The sequence below is a fragment of the Leucoraja erinacea genome, chromosome 35 (assembly GCF_028641065.1).
Source record: "Leucoraja erinacea ecotype New England chromosome 35, Leri_hhj_1, whole genome shotgun sequence".
Classification (NCBI taxonomy): domain Eukaryota; kingdom Metazoa; phylum Chordata; class Chondrichthyes; order Rajiformes; family Rajidae; genus Leucoraja; species Leucoraja erinaceus.
In genome coordinates, this window is record NC_073411.1 from 1658226 (window position 1) to 1675064 (window position 16839).

Sequence of the window (16839 nt, forward strand, 5' to 3'; positions counted from 1 at the left end):
AACACAGCAAGACAAGCAGCATTTCTGGAGCACATGGATAGGTGGCGTTTCAGTTTGGGCCTAAAGTGTTCACGATAAGGTAGATGAATTCAATGTGCAAATAGATTTAACTAGCGATGCCACCATTGTGATTAAGGAGATATAATTGCAGGATGACTGGGAGAGGAAATGGAACATCTAAAGTGCTCAAAGTTCAGGAATGGCAGGGAAAGAAGGTGGAATAGCATTGTTACTAAAAGAAGAAAATTATACAATAGTGAGGAAGTATATTAGCTACAAGAAACTGCTGTGAAATGTGTATGAGAGCAGCTAGATAACACAAGGACAAAACATGTTAGCAACAGTTGTATTGTAGACTCCCAAACATCAGTGGTGATGTAGGGAGTGGTGGACACGGTGGTGAAGAAGGCATCAAACCTGCTCGAATGTTTTGAGATGCAAATAGATGAGGGTGAACCACTGAATCTATGGGACTCCAGGGTTAACATATGAAGATTTGCTCGTTTAGGCTTTAGAGGAGACTTTAGAATAATGGGATCCCATAAAATCCTTCAAAATTCTAACAGGACAGGTTAGATGGAATGAAATGTTCCTGATGACCACACCAGGGGTTACAGTTTCAAAGATATGGGGTAAGTATTTAAGACTGAGATCAGAAGAAATTCCTTCTGAGCTAACAAGAAATAGAATGATGAACCTGTGGAATCCTTTAGCACTGAAAGATATCAAGCTACTGGATTACATTTATTCAGTAAGGAATTGGATATTGTTCATGTGGTTAAAGGGATAACATATGGGGGAAAGCTGGAACAGGGGACTGAATATGGATGGTCAGCCATGATCATGCTGTATGGTGGAGCAGCACAAACTATCAAATAGCCTTCTTCTTGCGTATGGCGTGCACAGCCTAAAGTTGTAGGACAACTTGTTCTATTTGATATTATTTGATTGTGCACACCAGGTTGATTGCTTTCGTTGAAACCTGGTGGACCACGTGAAGGTTGTAATCAAATAGCCAACTCCTGTTTACTATTTTCCATGTTTCTGTGTTAAGATTCACACATTATATTCAGGGTTGAAGTAGATGTTTGGACTAAAGGGGAAATCGAACATTATGGGGCTGAGGTTTGAAGGCTCTGCTATTTTTATTGCTAGATGGCTCTGCCATAGATATGTGCCCATCATTTTGCTTCATGCTTCCACTGTATCTTATTGCAAACAATAAAGATTCACCTCTTATCTCTCCCTCTTAGGAAGAGAAACTCGAACTCCAGAAGTTATTGGAAAGAGTTCCTATTCCCGTCAAAGAAAGCATTGAAGAGCCAAGTGCAAAGGTATGGCAGTAATCTGGCTGCATCTTAACTATGAACATGCTGTGGAGTCAGGCTTGGTTCTTTGCATCTTAAATATGCACATGCTGTGGAGTCAGGCTTGGTAGAAATGGACATTAAGGGATTCAGAAGTTGAGAATGATGCTGTGTGATATCATCATTTGGACATTTGAAATGTACGTCTACAGCTGCTCTCCAGAAGCACTTTTGGGAGTTTTCCAGTTGTAATGTGCTGGGATAAGAGGAATTGGTATCTATGACAGTCCTGGAATGTGTAGTGGGGAGAAGACACTAAATGCTGGAGTAACTCAGCGGGACAGGCAGCATCTCTGGAGAGAAGGAACGGGTAATGTTTCAGATCGAGACAGAGTCTGCCCCACTGAGCATTTTGTGTCTGCCTTTGATTTAAACCAGCATCTACAGTTCTTTCCTACAACCCATTCCTTCTCTCCAGAGATGTTTGCCTGTCTGGCTGAGTTACTCCAGCATTTTGTGTCTACCTTCGATTTAAACCAGCATCTGCAGTTCTTTCCTACACATGTGTAGTGGAGAACAAGATAGGAGCAAGGAGATCCTACTGCAGTTGTACAGGGCCCTAGTGAGAGCGCTCCTGGAGTATTGTGTGCAATTTTGGTCTCCTAATTTGAGGAAGTACATTATTGCTATTGAGGGAGTGCAGCGTAGGTTCACCAGGTTAATTCCCGGGATGGCGGGACTGACATATGATGAAAGAATGGGTCGACTGGGCTTGTATTCACTGGAATTTAGAAGGATGAGAGGAGATCTTAATCATCTTAAACATATAAAATTATTAAAAGATTGGACAGGGTAGATGCAGGAAAAATGTTCCCGATGTTGGGGGAGTCCAGAACCAGGGGTCACAGTTTAAGAATAAGGGGTAAGCCATTTAGGACTGAGATGAGGAAAAACTTTTTCACCCAGAGAGTGTGAATCTGTGAAATTCTCTGCCACAGAAGGCAGTGGAGGCCAATTCACTGGATGTTTTCAAGAGAGAGTTAGATTTAGCTCTTAGGGCTAAAGAAATCAAAGGATACGGGGAAAAAGCAGGCCCAAATGGCCTACTCCTACACTTATTTTTCCATGTTTCTATGTCAGGTTTGAAAGATTGGGGAGCTGTGACTTTAATGGATTATCTGTAATAGGGATGGTTGAATAATTTCTGTGACTATTTGATAAGAAGGGACTGCTGTAATTGGGGGAAAAAGGCAATATGTCATGTGGGAAAATTGGGTTGACTGTGATATTTATAAAATACTAGACCTGTTGGGGCCCTGTCCCCAACGCAACATTCCACCACTGACCCATAGCCCCCAACTACGCAGGCGCGGGTGAGGGAATCCCGTTGTGATGCCAGAGATCCCCGTTGTGACGCGAGTCACGGCAACCCTCCCCCAACTGCTGGCAAGTGGGAGCGCGACTGCAACGTTTCTAAAGTTCAAAATGGCAATAACTTGTAAAATATAAGATCAATGTGAACGCATCTCACTCTCCCTCTTCAGTCCCCTATTCCGATCCTCCATTGTCCTCGCTCTCCCCACCCTCCACCAACCCTCCTCTGCTTCCTTCCCTCACCCCCTCCCTTCCCACCTCCATTACCTAGCCACCCCTTATCCTCCTCCATTCCCTTTCATCCCCAGCATTCCCTCCCCCTCCTCTTCACCCTCCCTCTTCTTTACCCACTCCTCCCCACCTCTCCCTCCCTGCCTTTTCCTCTACACTCAATCACTCCCTCCCTCCATAACCCCTCTCACCTCCCTATCCCCCTCCTTTCCCACTATCCCCCTGCTTCCCCACTCCTCACCTCCCCCCATCCCACCCCCCAACAATAGAAACGTGATTTGTAATGAAATTCTCAATGAAAATCGTGTTTTTTCTTTAAAATATCCAAAATACAATGTTAGCTGTTAATGAAAACGGAAGAATTTGATTAAAACTGAGTTTTTTTAATAATGAAAATCGCGATCCCATTGTGACGTCATTGTGACGTCGAACGTGGCTGATGGGCAGGGCAAGTGGAAAGGTGTTTGTTTTTTTTATAGTTTAAAATGTGAATAACTTGTAAAATATACCATCAATGTGAACAAAACTTGTTTCATTTACATCACAGGACAATAGTTAGATAGGTGGGCCAAAAATTGTAGCACTATCGTGTACCATTTTGGCGACGTTTCAGGAACACAAGCGCTTACGTACAAACAAACAAACAAGATGAGAGTTTTAGTAATATAAATATAGATGCATCTTGGATTCTATGTCCACATATAGGAGGTGCTATGACATTATATATGAGGTTGGTGATTGGGGTCTATGTAACCTTTTATAATGGTGCCATGTCAGTGTAAATGAGTTGTGGGGTGAGGAAGTGTGGTTAATTTAGAGATACAACATGGAAAGGGGCCCCTTCAGCCCACCGAGTCCACACTGACCTGCTACACTTATTTTAAGTTATCCCAACTTTGCATCAGCTCCCTTTATAGTCCGGGGATAATTTACAGAGGCCAATTGACCAATAACCCCCCACCTCTTTGGAATTTGGGGGGAGACCAGAGCACCTGGAGGAACACCACAGGGAGAACGTGCAAACTCAACACAGGCAGCACCTGAGGTCAGGTTTGACCCAAGATGTCTGGTGCTGTGAGAGCAGATCTACTAGCTTTATATCAGAGTATATTGTCAGTGTAAGTGAGTTGTGGGGTGAGGAGTTCTGGTTATTTTATATCAGGGCACCTCATTTAAAGCTGGTAGACTTGCTGCTTCACAGCACCAGAGACCCGTGTTCAATCCTGACCTTGGCTGCTGCCTGTGTGGAGTTTGCAGGAGGTGTGCCTACACACAAAAATGTTGTAATGCTGTGTTTGATAATCCTTTATCACTTTTCCTAATCGTGTGTTTCAGATCAATGTGCTGCTGCAAGCCTACATCTCGCAGCTGAAGCTGGAAGGGTTTGCACTGATGGCGGACATGGTGTACGTCACTCAGGTGCGTTACCGGGCACAGTGGGTTCATTTGGTTTGGCATTGGTCTTAGTTTCTTGTTTGTTCTGCAGTTCTGATTTGCTAACTCTCCACTGTATGGGAGGTGCAGGTGCTGGAGCCACTTACACAAGTATTGAACCTGTGTTACATTGCCTGTTTGGAACATGTTTTCCAATTATGTTTCAGTCTGCAGGGCGTCTGATGCGTTGTATTTTTGAAATCGTTTTACACCGAGGTTGGGCCCAGCTGACGGACAAGACTGTGAATCTCTGCAAGATGATTGACAAACGAATGTAAGAAACTGATGCTAAGTCCTGTCCTGGACCCGAAATGTCACCCATTCCTTCTCTCCAGAGATGCTGCCTGTCCCGCGGAGTTGCTCCAGCTTTTTGTCTATCCCTTTCCTGGACTCGTCATAAAAGAATCATCAGCTATCTGTATAAAATAACACATGAAGCTACTTGGCTCTTACCCACAAACACCTTCAAGCCAGGTGCTTGTGCTAGGGAACACAATGTAACCCAACTAGCCACATTCAGACCACCCACTCAGCCGCACGTATATTGTTAAATAAAGTCTGGCCTTTGGTATTCCCTTTTTACAATTTGGAGAACTCATAATCCTGTTTAACACAGAAGGACTGCAAAAAGAAACACAAAGTGCTGCAGCAACAGAGGGTCAAGCACCATCTCTGGAGGATATAGATAGGTGATGTCTCCTTCAGACGGGTTGTAGTGGGGTTGAGAGAGGTGGAGCATGTAAATGAAGGGTGGATACAGATGAGAGGGGTTGATTGCAGATTAAAGGCAGAAATGAAAAGGAGACAAAAGGTTGTTAGATAAGAGAAGAGGCTTGAAACGTGAGACCAGAGGAAGATCTGAAGTTGGAAGGGGACAGAGGGAGGTGAAAGGAGGGGGGGTGAGAGCTGGGTGCACATCCAGATAGGACACAAGGAAGATTTTTAAAATAAAAATAAATATCGATTATTACACGGATAATACACACAATAAACAATACCAAAAGGGAAGATTGGGGTTGTTGGGTTAGTTAGTTACATGCAATTGGAGCATGCAATTGGGCTGTAAGCACCCCAAGGAGAATATGAGGTTCAGTTCCTCCAGTTTGCATGTGGCCTTACTCTGGCAATGAAGGAGGCCCAGGAAGAAAAGGGTTGTTCTGGGAACGGAAAGATCTGGTTATTAAATGAATTGCTTTCTGTGAGGACCTTGGCCACCGTATTTCTTCATATCACCACTTTACAAATAATATAATGAATTGGTTCTAATCTCCTGTGAAGTGTCCTGAAATTGTGATAAATAGGTTCTTGTTTCTTCACTCCATCTGCTCAGTCTCCCAGCCAGTGTTGAATGTAATTAAGTGGTGTCTGTGGACCAGGATCTGTGCCCCACCCACCCTTATGAGTGTTACATAGTTGTGAATACATACAGGACAGAAACATGCCCTCCGGCCCAACTCATCGATGCCAACCAACCAAGATGCCCAACATAAACTAGTCCCCTTTACCCACATCCCTCTAAACTTTTGTTATCCACGTACATGTTCAAGTACCTGATTCAACTACCTCCTCTGGCATCTCAGTCCATATACTCACCACCCTCTTGTGGAAAAAGTTTCCCCTCAGGATTATATTAACTCTTATCCGTCTCACCGTAAACATATGTCCTCTCAGACTGAGAGGAGTGTTTGAACCAGTTCTTGACTCAATGTCTGACTGCTGTTCTCTTTTGGAGAATGTAATTATGTGGTGCCTTGCAATTGTAACCCCTGGTGTACTGTGGCACTGGTCGGTAGTTAGTAGTACATGCTTGTGCGATCAACAACTGATTGCTCTGTGCTTCCCGCAGGTGGCAGTCAATGTCGCCTCTGCGTCAGTTCAGGAAGCTGCCAGAGGAAGTCATCAAGAAAATCGAAAAGAAAAATTTCCCATTTGAGCGACTGTACGACTTGAATCATAACGAAATTGGTAAGAACTGCATTAGTTACTGTAGGTTCACTGGTTTGTAATATGATTGTGTTGGTGATGGGCTGTCCCAGTGTTTAGGCTGTCCTGCCATGGCAGTGGGACCAGGTTGAAGATCATCCACTTGCAGTTGCTCAAGTGGCCACAATGGGTTGACATAGGCGTTGATATTTTCAGTTGAAAGTTGTAAGAATAGGAATTTCATTCTTCCGTTTTGGTACATATGGCAATAAAACATTCTTGACTTTAAGGTTTGGATATGCTCGAAGGTTTGGTCACCAATTGATGACTTTCACCTTTTGTTCCAACCAGGTGAGTTGATCCGAATGCCAAAGATGGGCAAGACAATCCACAAGTACATTCACCAATTCCCAAAACTGGAGCTCTCCGTTCACATTCAGCCAATCACACGCTCAACGCTGAAAGTGGAACTCACCATCACGCCTGACTTCCAGTGGGATGAGAAGGTAGAGTGAGTTACGTTCCCCTCTGCAGAAGAAAATTCAATTGAAAATATTGTCAACAGGATTTATTTTCCACCCTAAATGTCCAAGTGACACTGTAAACCTAAGTGCTTTCCTCACAAGGGCATGGCGTTACGGTGAGAGGGGAAAAGTTGAAAGGTGATGCAAAGGGCAAGTTTTATTTTACACAGAGTGTGGTGAGTGAAAGGTGGTGCCATTGGGTGGTGGTTTGGTCGGATTAAATAGTGGCATATTAAGAGACATTTGGTCACAGCTTAAGGATAAGGAGGAAATCCTTTAAAACCGAGATGAGAAGAACTTTTTTCACACAGAGAGTGGTGAATCTCTGGAACTCTCTGCCACTTGATCATTGGCTATATTTTTTAGAGGGAGTTAGATGTGGTCCTCTTGGATAAGGGGATCAGGCATGTAAGGTTGGATGAATCAGCCTGGAATGCGGTGCAGGGATTGGATCATGTGATCAAGCAGGTAAGAGTTTGTCTTAGCATCAGGTTTGGCACAGACATTGTGGACAGAAGGGTTTGTTCCTGTGCTGTACTCTTCTATGTTCTAATTATAAACAAATTTAATATTTTAAAGTTCCTACCTAGCAACTGAAGGTGGGGGATCATGTGGCAGGATTTCTGATCATTGTCTAAACGAATGAGTTGGTAATTGTTGATGACATCTTTCTTGCTTCTCTTTTGCTACAGATTCACGGATCCTCAGAAGCATTCTGGATCCTTGTTGAGGATGTGGACAGTGAAGTGATTCTGCACAATGAGTACTTCCTTCTGAAGTCAAAATATGCACAGGATGAGCATCTGGTCATGTTCTTTGTGCCCGTCTTTGAGCCTCTCCCTCCACAGTATTTCATCAGAGTGGTGTCCGATTGCTGGCTCTGTGAGTAAACTTGCATTCCAGACGTGTGCTTCTCCTTGTAACATCAATGGCAAGCACTGGATTCTGCTATCGTCATTTATAGATTAAAGCTAGCCAACTGGTTTGAGTAGGGCCAAATTTAATAATGGTCTCTTTGTCACTGCTGGGAAGATACCTGAAGTTACCTTAGTCAAAGTTTACAGTATAGAAATGGCCCTTCAGCCCAATTCGTCCATGCTGACTGACTGTGATGACTTTCAGTAATCCGTATCCCTCTATCCTTTCCTATTCAAAGAATCTGTCCAAATGTCTTTTAAAGCAGCACATCTGGTTGGGTGGCGTGGTGGTAGAATTGCTGCCTCAGAGCCAGGCACCCGGGTTCAATCCTGACTATGGGAGGATCACTTGTCGGCGTAGACTCGTTGGGCCGAATGGCCTGTTTCGGTGCTGTATCTCTAATCTAATCTAAACGTAATTGTATCCGCATTTACCACTTCCAGATATCCATCACCATCTGTAGAAAAACTTGCCGCTTGCATGTCTTTCAGATTTCTTCCCTCTTATCTAAATCTGTGCCCTCTGGTTAGATTCGCTTACCCTAGGAAACTGGCTCTTGACTATATGCCCTTAATTTTATTAAAATCCAAAAGGTCACTCCTCAGCTTCCCACTATCCAGTGAGAATATAACCAGCCTATCCAACCTCTCCTTATAAATATACAGTCCAGTCATTGTCATAGAATCATACAGGATGGACACAGGCCCTTCGGCCCAGCTTGCCCATGCCGACCAAGGTACCCCATCTACACTAGTCCCACCTGCCCACGTTCGGCCCATATTCCTCTAAACCTGTCCTATCCATTTACCTGTCCAAATGTATTTAAAATGTCATAGTACCTGCCCCAACTATCTCCTCCGGCAGCTCATTCCATATACTCACCTGGCTCTGAGGCAGCAATTCTACCACCACGCCACCCAACCAGATGTGTGAACAAATGACCCCTCAGGTTCCTATTAAATCTTTCCCCTCTCATCATAAACCTATGCCCTCTGGTTTTATGATTCCCTTACTCTGTGCATCTACCCCATCTATTCTCCTCATGATCTTACACACTTCTATTTGATCACCTCTCATGTTACACTCCAAGGAATACAGTCCTGGCCTGTCCAAGTTCTCCTTATAGCTTAGCCTCTTAGGTCCTGCCAACATCTTCGTAAATCATCTTTGCATTCGTTCCAGTTTAACATCTTTCCACTAGCAAGGTGACCAAAACTGAACACAGTACTAACTGTGGCTTACCAGTGCCTTGTATTGCTGAAACATAACATCCTAACTTCTATACCAAAACATTGACTGATGAGGGCCATTGTGCCGAAAGCCTTCTTGACCACCATATTTACCTGCAAAGCCACTTTCAATGCACTGTGTGCCTGCACTATTAGATCCCTCTGCTCTACAACACTCTCCAGAGCCCTGCCATTTACTGTGAAGGTTGTGCTTTGGTTGGACTTCCCTGAATGCAGCACCTCACATTTATCTGCAATGAAACTCTATTATGCATTCCACTGCCCATTTGCCCAACTGATCAAGATCCTGCTGTAACTTTTGATGACCATCTCCACTATCTACAATAACAACCACTTTAGTGTCATCTGCAAACTTACTAATCATGTGTAAGAACAAACTTGCAAATCATGCCCTGTACAATCTTATCCAAATCATTGAATATAAACCATGTAGTGATGGGCCTGGCACTGAACCCTGAGGCACACCACTAGTCACAGACCTCCAGTATAAAAAAAAACTTCCACCATCACCCTGCTTTCTTCCATGAAGCCAATTTTTTATCCAGTCAGCTACCTCCCCTTGGATTCCATGCGATCTAACCTTCCTGAGCAGCCTACCATGCGGAGCCTTGTCAAATGCCTTGCTGAGATCCATATCGACAACATCTACTGATAGACACATAAAGCTGGAGTAACTCAGTGGGACAGGCAGCATCTCTGGAGAGAAGGGATGGGTAATGTTTCGGGTCGAGACAGAGATGCGCCTGTCCCGCTGAGTTACTCCAGCTTTTTGTGTCTATCTTCGGTTAAACCAGCAACTGCAGTTCCTTCCTAAACACAAGACAACATCTACAGCTCCGCCCTCATCAACCGTTTTGGTTACATCTTAAAAAAACCCTCAAAAACAGATTAATGAGACACGATCTCCCACGTACAAAATCGTGCTGACTATTCCTAATCAGCCTTCGTCTATCTAAATGCATTATGACGTTCAGCACCCCCGTGCCCTCAAGCCACTTCCATTTACTCCCAAATTCCCTGGTCCTTGCGTCTTTCTTCACAGTAAAAACAGAGGAGAAATACTCATTGAGGACCTTGCCCATCTCCACACAGAGCTGACCGCTTTTATTCCCGAGGGGCCATATTCTCTGCCCAGCTCCCCCCTTTTCCCTTAATGTACATAAAATCTTTTTGTATTATCATTATTATTATCTGACGGATCTATATCCTGCCCCCTCTTTTGCTCTGATTTCCTCCTTTAGCATGCTGATCAGTTTCCAAAACTCCTCCAGGGAAACACTTGAACCTCGCTGCCTAGACCTGTCCCAAGCCTCCTCCTTATTTTTGACCTTAACATTTCTCTTGTTATCTAAGCTCACTTGCCCTCCCTTCACTCAGGAACATACAGTGCCCTCCCTTCACTCAGGAACACACAGTGCCCTCCATAATGTTTGGGACAGACTCATCATTTATTTATTTGCCTCTGTACTCCACAATTTGAGATTTGTAATAGAATAAAATCACGTGGTTAAAGTGCACATTGTCAGATTTTAATAAAACCTATTTTTATACATTTTGGTTTCGCCATGTGGAAATTACAGCAGTGTTTATACATAGTCCCCCCATTTCAAGGCACCATAATGTTTGGGACACAGCAATGTCATGTAAATGAAAGTAGTCATGTTTAGTATTTTGTTGGCTATCTTTTGCATGTAATGACTGCTTGAAGTCTGTGATTCAAAGACATCACCAGTTGCTGGGTGTATTCTCTGGTGATGCTCTGCCAGGCCTGTATTGCAGCCATCTTTAGCTTATGTTTGTTTTGGGGCTAGTACCCTCCAGTTTTCTCTACGGCATATAAAAGGCATGCTCAATTGGGTTCAGGTCGGGTGATTGACTTGGCCACTCAAGAATTGGCCATTTCTTTTAGCTTTGAAAAACTCCTTTGTTGCTTTAGCAGTATGTTTGGGGTCATTGTCTTGCTGTAGAATGAACTGCCAGCCAATGTGTTTTGAGTCATTTGTTTGAACTTGAGCAGATTGGATGTGTCTATACAGAATTTATCATTATGCTACTACCATCAGTAGTTGTATCATCAATGAAGATAAGTGAGCCAGTACCTTCAGCAGCCATACATGCCCAGGCCATAACACCCCCACCACCGTGTTTCACACATGAGATGGTGGGCTTTGGATCTTGGGCAGTTCCTTCTCTCCTCCATACTGTGCTCTTGCCATCACTCTGATATATTAATCTTCGTCTCATCTGTCCATAAGGCTTTTTTTCCAGAACTGTGGTTGCTCTTTTAAGTACTTCTTGGCAAACTGTAACCCAGCCATCGTATTTTTGCGGCTAACCAGTGGTTTGCATCTTGCAGTGTTGCCTCTGTATTTCTGTTCATGAAGTCTTCTGCGGACAGTGGTCATTGACAAATCCACTCCACAAATTGACTCCTGAAGAGTGTTTCTGATCTGTCGTACAGGTGTTTGGGGATTTTTCTTTATTATAAAGAGAATTCTTCTGTCATCAGCTGTGGAGGTCTTCCTTGGCCTGCCAGTCCCTTTGTGATTAGTGAGCTCACCAGTGCTTTCTTTCTCCTTAATGATGTTCCAAACAGTTGATTTTGGTCAGCCTAAAGTTTGGTTGATGTTTCTAACAGTTTTATTCTTGTTTCTCAGTCTCATAATGGCTTATTTGACTTTTCATTGACACAACATTTGGTCCTCATGTTGATAAACAGCAATAAAAGTTTCCAACGGTGATGGAAAGACTGGAGGAAAGACTAGATGCTGAGAGCTCTCTTATACCTGCATTAAGGAGACAATTAAACACACCTGAGCAATTACAAACGCCTGTGAAGCCATGTGTCCCAAACATTATGGTGCCCTGAAATGGTGGGACTATGTATAAACACAGCTGTAATTTTTCCATGGTGAAACCAAAATGTATAAAAATGGCCTTTAATAAAATCTGACAATGTCCACATGTGATTTTTTTCTATTACAAATCTCAAATTGTGGCCATTCCCTCATCCCTCTCTCACCATGCAGAAGGTACAAAAGCCTGAAAGCAGGTACCACCAGATTCAGGAACAACTTATTCCCCACTCAGGCTACTAACGGTGCTCTTATAAACTTATAAAGGTGTAGTCCCAATCTCCCAACCTACCCCATTGTGCCCTTGCACTTCTTTCATTTGTCATTTCTCTGTAACTGTAACGCTATAACATTGCAACACTATCTCGGTACATGAGTGTACAGCAACACTCCTGAGGTTGCTGCTATTTACCGTATATGTCTTGTCAGTGTTTGACATCCCAAATTACATGAGCTCACACTTGTCTGGATTAAATTCCATCTGCTATCACTCCACTAAACGTTCTGTCTGATCTATAATACTCTATATCCTTTCACACCCCTCAGTATCTACTACTCAGCCAATGTTTGTGTTCTCTGCAAGCTTACTAATCAGTCCACCTCCATTATCCAATTCATTTGTTTATATAACTAACAACAAGGTCACAACGCTGATCCCTTTGGTACACCGCTGGCTACAGACTTAGTCAGAAAATCACCCCCTCAACCACTAGTCTCTAGCCTTCTATCACAAAGCCGATTTTGTAGGCAAGCTGATTGGCCAACTCATGTGGATTCCTTGTGTTGTAAATGTCTGGCCAAGCGTACATGTGGGATTTTGTCAAAAGCCTTGCTAAAGTCTATGTTGTTTCATTCAGCTTTCTTTAATAACCCCTTGTTCTCATTATGCTTGGTTTTGAAAATCCCACTGACGGAGCATCCTGTTACTTCCCTTGCAGCCTGTGAGACTCAACTTCCAGTTTCATTCCGACATCTGATTCTTCCAGAGAAGTATCCTCCTCCCACTGAGCTGCTGGACTTGCAGCCATTGCCTGTGTCAGCGTTGCGGAACAGTGCCTTCGAACACCTCTATCAGGATAAGTTCCCATTCTTCAACCCAATCCAGACACAAGGTACTGTATCATTCATTGTGTGAAGTTGCTTCCTGGGCAGTGATTATCAATTTGCTTTTAAGACACATTATTGATTGGGCAGAGAGGTAATACAACAATGGGAGGTAATAGATTTTGCAAAGGAGCAAGAAGAGACCAATAAAGATTCTGTGCCTATGAGAAAAAAAGGCTGAATTGTTACTTTTATTAGAAGGCAGTGACTGATATGTTGCTTGAGCCCAGATACTTATTGATGATTACTTATATCAGGAAGGTGCCATGTTGAGTACTGCGCTACTTGAATGTTAAAACTGCTGCACTAGGGCTCTTACTATTTAGGCAGGCTGTAAATTTACAACTGGGGTAGTTAAATTTGATTAATTTCCAAGTCACCAGTATCCAAACGAGAAATTGATGAGTGGTTTTCAAGACAATTTCCAAGGCAATTTCCAGTCAAAAGATGTTAACCCCATTTCATGCAGAGCTGAAGTCACTTTAGACTACAAGATTACAGCCCTTTGGCCCACTGAGTTCGTGCCGATCAGCGAACAACCGTACACTGACACTATCCTATACACTAGGGACAACTTTACAATTTTACCAAAGCTAATTAATCCACAAAACTGTGGAGTGTGGGGGGAAACCGGAGCACCCGGAGAAAACCCACGCAGTCCCAGGGAAAGCATGTAAACTCCGTACAGACAGCATCCATAGTCAGGAACTAAACCCGGGTCTCTAGTTGTAAGGCAGCAACTGAGCCGCTCAAATGTGACCCATTTTGGTGTTTGACCCAAGATAATAATTTTCATCCCTTCGGAAGTGTGAAGCAATTGTTTTTACTAGTAATCTGATAGCTTCATGTCACCATTACTGATACAAACTTTTTATCCCTGATTTCCTTCTGTTATTTAAATGGATTGTAATTAATTTATTGTAATTGTAATTAATTTATTAGCCAATATGTAAAAACAAACAAATAATTTGATTGGCCAATTTGCTAATTAACTGAATTCAAATTAGACAATAGGTGCAGGAGTAGGCCATTTGGCCCATCGAGCCAGCACCGCCATTCAATGTGATCATGGCTGATCATCTACAATCAGTACCCCGTTCCTGCCTTCTCCCCATACCCCTTGACTCCACTATCTTTAAGAGCTCTATCTAATTCTCTCTTGAAAGCATCCAGAGAACCCGCCTCCACCACAAATCAGTCGGGGAACCCTCACTTTCTTTTCCTGGATTTCAATTTTGGTTTTCCTCAGCCCTGGTCATCTTTCATTTGACCAGTCAGATAGGCATATCCCCAAGTCCTCATTCCAGCTTCATCCAAGATGAGGTTTCCTGATAGAGGATAGAACAATGCAGCCCAGGAACAGACTCTTTGGGCCATAATCTGTTTGCCAACTAATGGTTTCAATGGTACACAAAAAAGCTGGAGAAACTCAGCAGGTGCAGCAGCATCTATGGAGCGAAGGAAATAGGCAACGTTTCGGGCCGAAACCCTTCTTCATACTTCATGCTAATGGTTTCAATGGTTTCTTTGTGTCACATGTACCAGTACAGTGAAAAACATTTTTTGCTTGCAAGACTATCCCCGCAGCTCTTAGGGCTAATGGAATCAAGGGATATGGGGAGAAAGCAGGAATGGTGGACTGATTTTGGATGATCAGATTGATCACGGCTCAAAGGGTCGAATGGATTACTTCTGCAGCTATTTTCTATGTTTCTGTGTACCTAAGTACAAATGCCACAAGTACATAAGACCATGATGCCAATTTAAACAAATCTCATCTGCCTGCATATCCCTCCATTCCTTGCACAACCATACTTATCTAAAAGCCTCAAATGTCCCTACCGCATCTGTCGCACATTCCAGACATCCGCCACTCTGTAAATAAAAAATGGAACCAGCAGATTTTCTTTAAACTTTGTCCCTCTCACCTTAAAATTATGTCCTCTAATATGTGATCTTTTAATCAGGGGTAATAGGTGAAGACACATTTGGGTGATGTCCTTCCGATCTGTGCTTCTTAGAATGTTATATATTTCTATCAGGTCTCCCCTCAACCACTGACATACTGGGCAAAAACAGCATAAATCTGTCCAACCTCTCCTGGTAGCGAATGCTCTTTAGTCCAGGCATCTTTCTGGTATTGTATTGTATTTTATTTTAATGACCACACAGCCAGGCTGGTGGAATTTGTTATCAGTACAGCTCGGTACAGGTTCCAACATTTCATCAAACATTAAACATATAGCATAGATATACATACAAACAGACGCATTACATAATACATAAGGGCCGTGCTTATTCTTATTCCTCACCGTACAGAGTTTAAAATGTTAATTGCAGTGGGAATGAAACTGTTTTTGAAGCGGTTTGTTTTGGAGGCAATTGTCCTGTAGCGCCTCCCAGAGGGCAGTAGCTGAAAGGCATAGTGTGCAGGGTGAGTAGGATCAGAGATGATCTTGCGGGCTCTGTGTAATGTCCGTTTGTGGTAAAGTGATTCAAGGGATGGTAGGGGTAAGCCAATAATTTTAGATGCTCTGTTGATGATGCGCTGTAATTTCTTCCGGGAGAGTGAGTCGGGACTGCCGAACCAGACTGTGATGGATGAAGTGAGGTTGCTTTTGATGATGGCTATATAGAAGCGGAGCATGAGATGAGACCTTGCTCTGAACTTCCTGAGCTGTCGGAGATGGAAAAGTCTTTGCTGGGCTTTTCCATAGATGTGGTCTGCATTTGTCCTCCATTTGAGGTTGTTGCTGATGTGGGTTCCAAGGAGTTTGAATGTGTCAGTGATGGAGATGGATTCACCTTTAATGAGCACAGGAGTTTTGGGGGATGGCTGGCGTCTTGGATCGATAAACCTCCACTCCACCCTTTCCAAAAGCTCCACACCTTCCTGGATTGGGGAGACCTGAACTGTACACAAGGATCCAAATGCGGCCTGACCAAAGACCTATAAAGCTGCATCATGACCTCTTGACATATTCAATGCCCTGACCAAAGAAGCCAACCTGTGCCTTCTTTACTCCTCTATCTACTTTACTTTCTATCTACTTGTTTTGCCATTTTTAGGGAATTATGGACATAGATGCTAAGATAACTCTGTACATGAATGCTGTTAAGGGTCTTACCATTAAATGTATATTTTCCACTAACATTTAACCTCCCAAGTGCAACACCTCATACATGCCTGGATTAAACTCCATCAGCCATTTCTTCGTCAATTTCTGTAGCTGGTCTATATCCCGCTGAATACTTCGACAACCTTCCTAACAGTCTGTGACCCCAGCAATCTTGGTATCATCTGCCAGCCCATGTACATTTATGCCCAGGTCCTTTATATATATATAAAGGACCTGGGCATAAATGTTTTTAATATATATATATATATATATATATATATATAATATATAACAAACATCAACGGTCCCAGCATGGATCTCTACACAACCACTGGTCACAGCCTGGCCTTCAGACTGAATATTGCCCTTCCACCACAGCCCTCTGTCTGATACCAGTAAGCCAGTTCTGATTCCTCCGTCTACACTTCATCTGTGCTCAAGATGAGGTGTTCCATAGCAGGACATCTGAGGTTTTCATTCTTTAAGGAACAAGGGTTCCCCTCTTCCATCATAGACGAGGTCTTCACCAGGTTCTCCCGCAACATCGCTCTTGCTCCCCCTACCCCTAGTCACAACAGGGACAGAGTCCCCCTAGTCCTCATCTTTCAAAGCCTCACCCTCCCCAGGTACTTTCCCCAGCAACCCCAGGAGATGCAACACCTGTCCCTTTACCTCGACTTCATCCAAGGACCCCGACAGTCTTTTCAGGCGAGGGAGAGATTCACTTGCACCTCCTCCAACCTCATCTACTGTTCCAGGTGTGGACTCCTATATATCAGTGAGACCAAGCGCAGGCTCGG

At 43.4% G+C, this 16839-nt stretch overlaps 1 protein-coding gene across 1 annotated transcript in view; it reads left to right on the top strand.

The window, feature by feature from the left end:
* Positions 1-16839, top strand: part of snrnp200 (small nuclear ribonucleoprotein 200 (U5)) — a 106125-nt gene that overhangs the window by 57515 nt on the left and 31771 nt on the right. Inside the window, exons 23-29 of the mRNA XM_055661986.1 lie at positions 1254-1334; positions 4248-4331; positions 4514-4620; positions 6193-6311; positions 6621-6775; positions 7486-7675; positions 12755-12928. Of these exons, the coding sequence (XP_055517961.1) occupies positions 1254-1334; positions 4248-4331; positions 4514-4620; positions 6193-6311; positions 6621-6775; positions 7486-7675; positions 12755-12928 (910 nt within the window). The remainder of the gene's footprint in view (positions 1-1253; positions 1335-4247; positions 4332-4513; positions 4621-6192; positions 6312-6620; positions 6776-7485; positions 7676-12754; positions 12929-16839) is intronic.